General features: G+C 38.8%; 1 protein-coding gene across 1 annotated transcript in view; it reads left to right on the top strand.

Annotated features, from left to right (window-relative positions):
* The window catches only part of LOC104500853 (utrophin-like), a gene marked incomplete at its 5' end in the record, with an annotated part of 19,733 nt that overhangs the window by 3,299 nt on the left and 9,973 nt on the right, over nucleotides 1–6,461 (top strand). Inside the window, 7 exons of the mRNA XM_010144574.1 lie at nucleotides 1,215–1,394; nucleotides 2,066–2,200; nucleotides 2,692–2,841; nucleotides 4,231–4,392; nucleotides 4,750–4,878; nucleotides 5,341–5,514; nucleotides 6,117–6,272. Of these exons, the coding sequence (XP_010142876.1) occupies nucleotides 1,215–1,394; nucleotides 2,066–2,200; nucleotides 2,692–2,841; nucleotides 4,231–4,392; nucleotides 4,750–4,878; nucleotides 5,341–5,514; nucleotides 6,117–6,272 (1,086 nt within the window). The remainder of the gene's footprint in view (nucleotides 1–1,214; nucleotides 1,395–2,065; nucleotides 2,201–2,691; nucleotides 2,842–4,230; nucleotides 4,393–4,749; nucleotides 4,879–5,340; nucleotides 5,515–6,116; nucleotides 6,273–6,461) is intronic.

Consider the following 6,461-nt stretch of genomic DNA (forward strand, 5'->3'; position numbering starts at 1 on the left):
ACAAGCCAAGAAAAGATGCTCTTTTCATTGGCAAATCTGAGAGACTTGGAGCACATTTACCTTTGTGAAATCCAGATTATATTCTGTACTTTCAAATTTGGCAGATATGTCAGTGAGCCAGAAATCTTACTGTAACACTTGCAGATCTTTTTCATTTGCAGTAAGAATATTATGCTGAGGCTACTTTTAGGACAGGGGAAGAACACTGTGTATTTGACCAGGAGCTTTTTTACATAAGGTTTTGAAAACTTTGGGCTTGCTTAATTCTGCTCTCATTTGAATGGAGTGTGAAACTCCTGCTGACGTTTGAAGGAGTAAGTTTAAGATGAGGGTAGATGGTTTTTGAGAATCCTGACATAAATACATTCCCCAGACTTTTTCAGTCTTTGAACTTCTATTAACTGGCATTTTTAAAATTGCCTTACATTTAGAACCATGTGTGTAACATTAATGTTGTCATGTAGTAAATTCTACCATAAAATGCAGTGCCTTCATGTATCAGAAGTATTTCAGCTTCATAAAACTGTCCTTGAAACCTGAAAAGGGAGAGATGGGCAGCCTCTATTTCTGAAGCCTCTAGCTGTCTCAACAGAGACAGGTCACCATGATGTGTCTTCCAGCGATCCTGCTTTATGAGTTTTGACTAGGGCAGAAGCTTATCCTGTATGTTTCCCAAGCTCCTCTGAGTGCAGTTGGGTTGAAGGAATTCTTCTGGTTGACCTTCTTGCACGTTCCTCTAATGCACCCAACAGCTGTAGAAGAGGTCTCAACTTTGTAGTTGCACATGTCTGGGGTAATTACATCATCTTTGCTGGATAGTAATAGCTGCTCTAAATTCACCCTACCTTTTTCTCCCCGATATGATTGTTTTCAGCAAACCTTTTCTTTTTCCTCATTCATTTCTATTTTTCATATCTGAATGCTAGCGTATAAATAGCACTGAATTAATCTTTTTTGCTTTGAATTATAGATTTTTAATGAACAAACCATAAACGGTAAATAAGTCTGTATGTTTAATAAAGAGGGATTTGTCAACACTTGCTAATACAATCCGAATCCCGTGCAAGTTAGTGCCGTGTTTTGTTTCACTCAGACCGAAGAATACTTTGGCAGCAAATACTTCCAAGATTAAACTGTTGATCTTTTGTTCAATTAGTGAATAGCTGACCATATAGCAATTGAGGGCTGATTGTGTAATAAATTTCTTTGGATAGAGAGCGAAGGAGGATGTGTTGCAGAAAGAGGTGCGGGTGAAGATTCTCAAAGACAACATCAAGATGTTGGCTGCCAAAGTGCCGTCTAGTGGTCAGGACCTGGCGACTGAGCTGAATGTTGTGCTGGAGAACTACCAGCTACTCTGCAATCGGATACGGGGGAAGTGCCACACTTTGGAGGTAAGAATTAATGCTCTCAGTTAAAATGGAGGCAAGTGGCAGAAGATGAATGGGGAAATACACTGAAAAATGTCAAATTTTGTTTCTGAATCCAGTAGCTTCTACATAAATGCATTTTGCTGTGGCTGCTTTCCAAGATTACTTTCCCTTGAAATAACATCCTTAGAATCCATGAGACACCATCTAAACTTGCTTTTGTAGTCTGTATTATAACCAACATTTGTGCAAATAAGTAACTTTGTCTCACAGCTCTGTTACCCACCCGTGTGTCTTCCAAAATGACAAAAAGAATCTTCTCATATTAAAGGTTGAACTATGATCATGATTAGAACATGTTAATTATAATCTGGGAGTAGATTGTTCGTGCCTTATGTTTCAAGAGGAGTGGATGCATTTTGTTACATTCTTAAATCATGAATCTGGATGTTAGTTATAGTTTTAGTATGAGTTTTGAGACTCCTTTTTGTACTTTGCATGTTTTCCTATTTATCTTGCTGCTAGAGTTGCAGGTCTTTCCTTCTAGAACTTACGGTGTCATGATGTGTTTTTGAATATTTTCTACTTGCCCATTTTAAGTTAATGTGTCAAACATAATTTCTGTCAGCTGTTCAGAGGGTATATGAGCTGTGCCTGATATTTTAGACCAATCTATGTTCTTTCTGTGCTCTTAGGAGGTGTGGTCCTGTTGGATTGAGCTGCTTCAGTATCTTGATTTAGAAACAGCTTGGCTAAACAATCTTGAAGAAAGGGTGCAGATGACAGAAAATCTGCCTGAGAAGTTGGATGCTGTCAATGATGCTCTTGAGGTATTGTAATCGTTCTATTGGGTTGGTAGATTTTCAGATAGCTCCATTTAAAAAACCCACGAATTACACACTTGAGTAGAATATTGTGGTGAATTTTCCGATCCTTCAGGTTGAATGAACACGCTACCCTGAATCTGGAATGCGTATTTGTAAGATCCTCCACCAAAAGTGGAATTTTGCTGTACGTGATTGTGCCATATTTGGTATCATGATAGACTCGTATGCTCTGTCCTGTCGTGTGTAAATTGATGGTTTCCTTCCATGACTATAGTATGAAATGATATGAATAGGCAAGAAGTGCTGTAAAGTTTAATTATCTAAAGGAAAATACCACAGTATGTCTTGTGCTATCGTGGATTAAGCCATAACTAATTCATGCTTTTAGAGTGTCTCAAGACATTTAAGTGTAAAACTTCTGTGCATGCAGCTGTATTTCTACCTCTGAAATAATATCCAGTATCCTGACCTTTAAAACTTTCTTTGCTAATTAGTCCCTGGAATCAGTCCTGCGTCATCCAGCTGATAATCGAACCCAGATTCGGGAACTTGGGCAGACACTGATTGATGGAGGAATTCTTGATGATATCATCAGTGAAAAATTGGAGACTTTCAATGCCCGCTATGAGGAACTGAGTCACTTGGTAAGAATTTGAGGGCAGGGTTGTAGTAGTTTTTGTAGCTCAGTGGCCTGAAATGATTCCTGTTGGAGAGCTGAATTCATACATGCAGGACAGCAACACAGGAAAAGAGGAAAAACCTTCACAATGTTGTCAGCTGTTTTCAATTTAGAATAATGCTCTTAAGAGCAAGATACTTATTTTTTTTTCCCCTGACTTGAGTCAGGTTTTGTTTTGCGTGCTTGCACACTCTTGCACTGTGAGACCCCCTGGAATTTTTCCAGGTAACTTTGACAAAGGCAATTCCAGTCTCAAGGCGGCAGTTCAATAACTGAGGTTAATATTTCCTTGCTACTGTTTATGATGAGCTGCTCACTAACTGTAAGAACGAATATGTGCTTTTTTTACTCTTTGAACTAGCTAGGAAAGTCACGCTGAAAAATGGAGCAGAAGGAAAACGTTCTTCTAATTCCCCATCTATTATGCTGTCCCCTTCCTTTTTGCATATGGAAATCTTTTCTAGATTTAATGAGTAGAGGAAGACTGCATTTCGGAGCTGCATTTCGGATTGCATAAATTTGTAGCTTATGTTCTGTATCCTGATAATACAGACCCCTGCCAAATTGTATTTCTGACCCTGTTGAAGTGTAGCTATAGATGGAATTTCAGTTCATCCTCATTACAGTAAGGAACATGAATGCAGTGCCCTCAGTGGGGGGCTATGTACTATCATTTCAGTTAGCATTTATTGTTGTTTTTCCTGTTACAGGAGTACTTTATTGCCATATAAAAATTAGTGGCTTTGGCAGCTGCAGTGCTGACACACCGGTCTATTGACAACTTTCCACATCTGTCTGTATTTACACACTCAGTGATCTGTGCATGCATTGATAGTGGGGAATTTGTGTGCCCCTGCAAGTAGTGATGTCTCAGATGAACTTAGTTTTCCTGTTGAAGGGAGAGGCAGTGGAGGGAAGGAACTGTGAACCTCTCTTTACACGCTGTAATGGAAAGACAGAGTTTGTTTTGAAAGAAAATGAGCAATTTTACACATCAAACAATATTGATCTGTAGCATTTTACAAAGTCCCTGGTTCCTATTAAATAGCTAGTTTTTGAGACCAGTATGTTCTTAACAGAAGAATATCTTTCCAAGGTGACAGGAGAGACCCGTTTTCACTATCCTGTATATCTAGCAGCGGAACTCTCCTTCTGTGCCACTGTTTATCAGTTACCGGTATGAATCATAGCAGGCTTAAAAAAATTATTGCCTTTTAGGGCTCACTGTTGTTCTTGTTAGACAGTCCTCCTAGCATAGGATTTTTGAGGTGTCTCCCACCTTGTTTTGAGAAAGTTTAGTATAATTCGTATTGAATTACTGCTTCATCTTGCCTTACCTTTCTGTCCCACTCAGGCAGTGAGCCGGCAGATCGTCTTGGAACAACAGCTTCAGACTATGCGAGAAACAGACCACATGTTGCAGGTCTTGCAGGAAAACTTAGTGGAGCTGGATAGACAGCTGACATCTTACCTGACTGATAGGGTAGATGCCTTTCAGATGCCCCAGGAGGCCCAGGTATTCCAGTATAGCTTTTCACTACAAAAGCATTTTGCAATATCCCATGATGGTGATCAGCCTAGACTTAGTAATTCATGAAGACTTAATTTAAGCCTGTGCTGATGTACTAGGTAATAACTTTTGAAATATGGCTTGTTTTTCAGTTTTGAGAAGGTCATATTAAATAACAATCTTAATGGCTTTCAATTTAGCAAGTTTTCACCAGAGCCAGAATATTTAAAATAATGCTGGTAGCGTTTAACTTTTACAGAGTGGTTTTATTTCTGATGGGTAGCAGGTGGTAAGCAAGTTCCCCTTCCCCTCAGTGCAAGTAATTTTGTAACATTTTTTTTTTCCTATATTATGACATGGCAGAAAATTCAAGCTGAGATTGCAGCTCATGAATCCACCTTAGAGGAGCTCAAGAAAAGTGCTCGCTTTTTCCCTCCTGCTTCTCCCGAATGCAGGTCTCCCCGTGGTGGAACTCAGCTGGATGCTTTGCAGGTAAAAATGAGAGTTGCACTATGTGAAGAGCTTCTGGATTTCAATTACACACTGCTGTTGTCAGCCTAAAAATTGCTTGGTGCAGTCAACCGAACCTTTGAAGTAATAGTATATGCCTTTACATGCTCTCATTAGGAAACAAGTAGCACTAGGTGAATTGAAAAAGGGAGTTTAAATTCCAAAATATCATGGGGTAAATGCTGAAAGTCAGAAAGAGTCTATATTTTAGTGGAATAGATAATTTGAAAATGTATGACACAAATTATAGCTGTCATGCACCTCAAGTGGAGATTGGGTATAGGTGATGGAATTTATCATCAGCAACTAGTGTTGGCATGTATACTGAGTTGTAGTGGCTTGAGAGGCAAGCTGGAATGTGTGGGAGAAGGTGCGTTAAATGTTATTTTTCAAGTGCAGATATGTATTTAAATCAATCTTTCAACATAATATTAATTAAAACAGAGAAAACTTCGTGAAGTATCTACAAAGTATCAGCTTTTCCAGAAACCAGCCAATTTTGAGCAGCGCATGTTGGATTGCAAGCGGGTGTTAGATGGTGTAAAAGCAGAGCTTCATGTCTTGGATGTGAAGGATACTGACCCAGATGTAATCCAAACTCACCTAGACAGCTGCATGGTAAGTACGCAATGTTCTTAACTCGTGTTTGTGGGTGTTCCTTTCTTATGTGATTCTTCTCGCGTGTAATTCTCTCCTGAGGGAATTGTGCTTTAAGTCGTGGTGGAACTGCTACAATGCTTCACAAAATGCCAACAGAACAATTGATAACTGAAAACCTCTAATTCTTCTGGGTGAGAAAATGGACCTTAAAGTAGTGGATTGTTGATCACAGATGTGGTGGAACAGCGGAGTTTTTATAAACTCCCTTCCCTGGCTCATCTTTTTTTTTACCTAGAAGCATCACCCCAGATGCAAGTTTGCTTATTTCTTAGTATTTGAATAAAACAAATAAGACCAAGTACAGATTACAATTTTAATCTTGCCACATGTAGTGTTGTTATGAAGTAAACACTGCTAAATTATTGAGAGAATTCTTTGTGTATGTGTGAAAGTTAAAACTAGAGTAAAATACAGATCATCAGGAGTTTGAAATCTTCTTGACAGACCTTGCTCTGAATTCATAGCTCAGAGTTTAAGTGCAAACTGATGGTCAAGTCCCCAGATCAATCAGTCTGAAAATCTGCACTACAAATTGATCAATATACATATCTGTTTTTTAGAAACTCTATAAGACCCTCAGTGAGGTGAAATTGGAGGTTGAAACCGTCATCAAGACAGGAAGACAAATTGTACAGAAACAACAGACAGATAATCCCAAAGGGATGGATGAACAGCTGACAGCATTGAAATTTCTTTACAATGATTTGGGGGCACAGGTAAGGAAAACAAAGATACATATGAATGTTCGTCTGCATATATATTCCTTTCTTCGTTGTTTTGATGTCAGATGCTGTTTTAAGTTTGATTCTGAAGCTGATACTGTATAGGCTCATTGGTACATCCAGAAGCAATCAATTCAGAGATTAAAGATTACATGTAACAGTCCTGTAGTAGTGCAAGACCCC

Source organism: Buceros rhinoceros, unplaced genomic scaffold (genome assembly GCF_000710305.1).
Source record: "Buceros rhinoceros silvestris isolate BGI_N320 unplaced genomic scaffold, ASM71030v1 scaffold16221, whole genome shotgun sequence".
Taxonomy (NCBI): Eukaryota; Metazoa; Chordata; class Aves; order Bucerotiformes; family Bucerotidae; genus Buceros; species Buceros rhinoceros.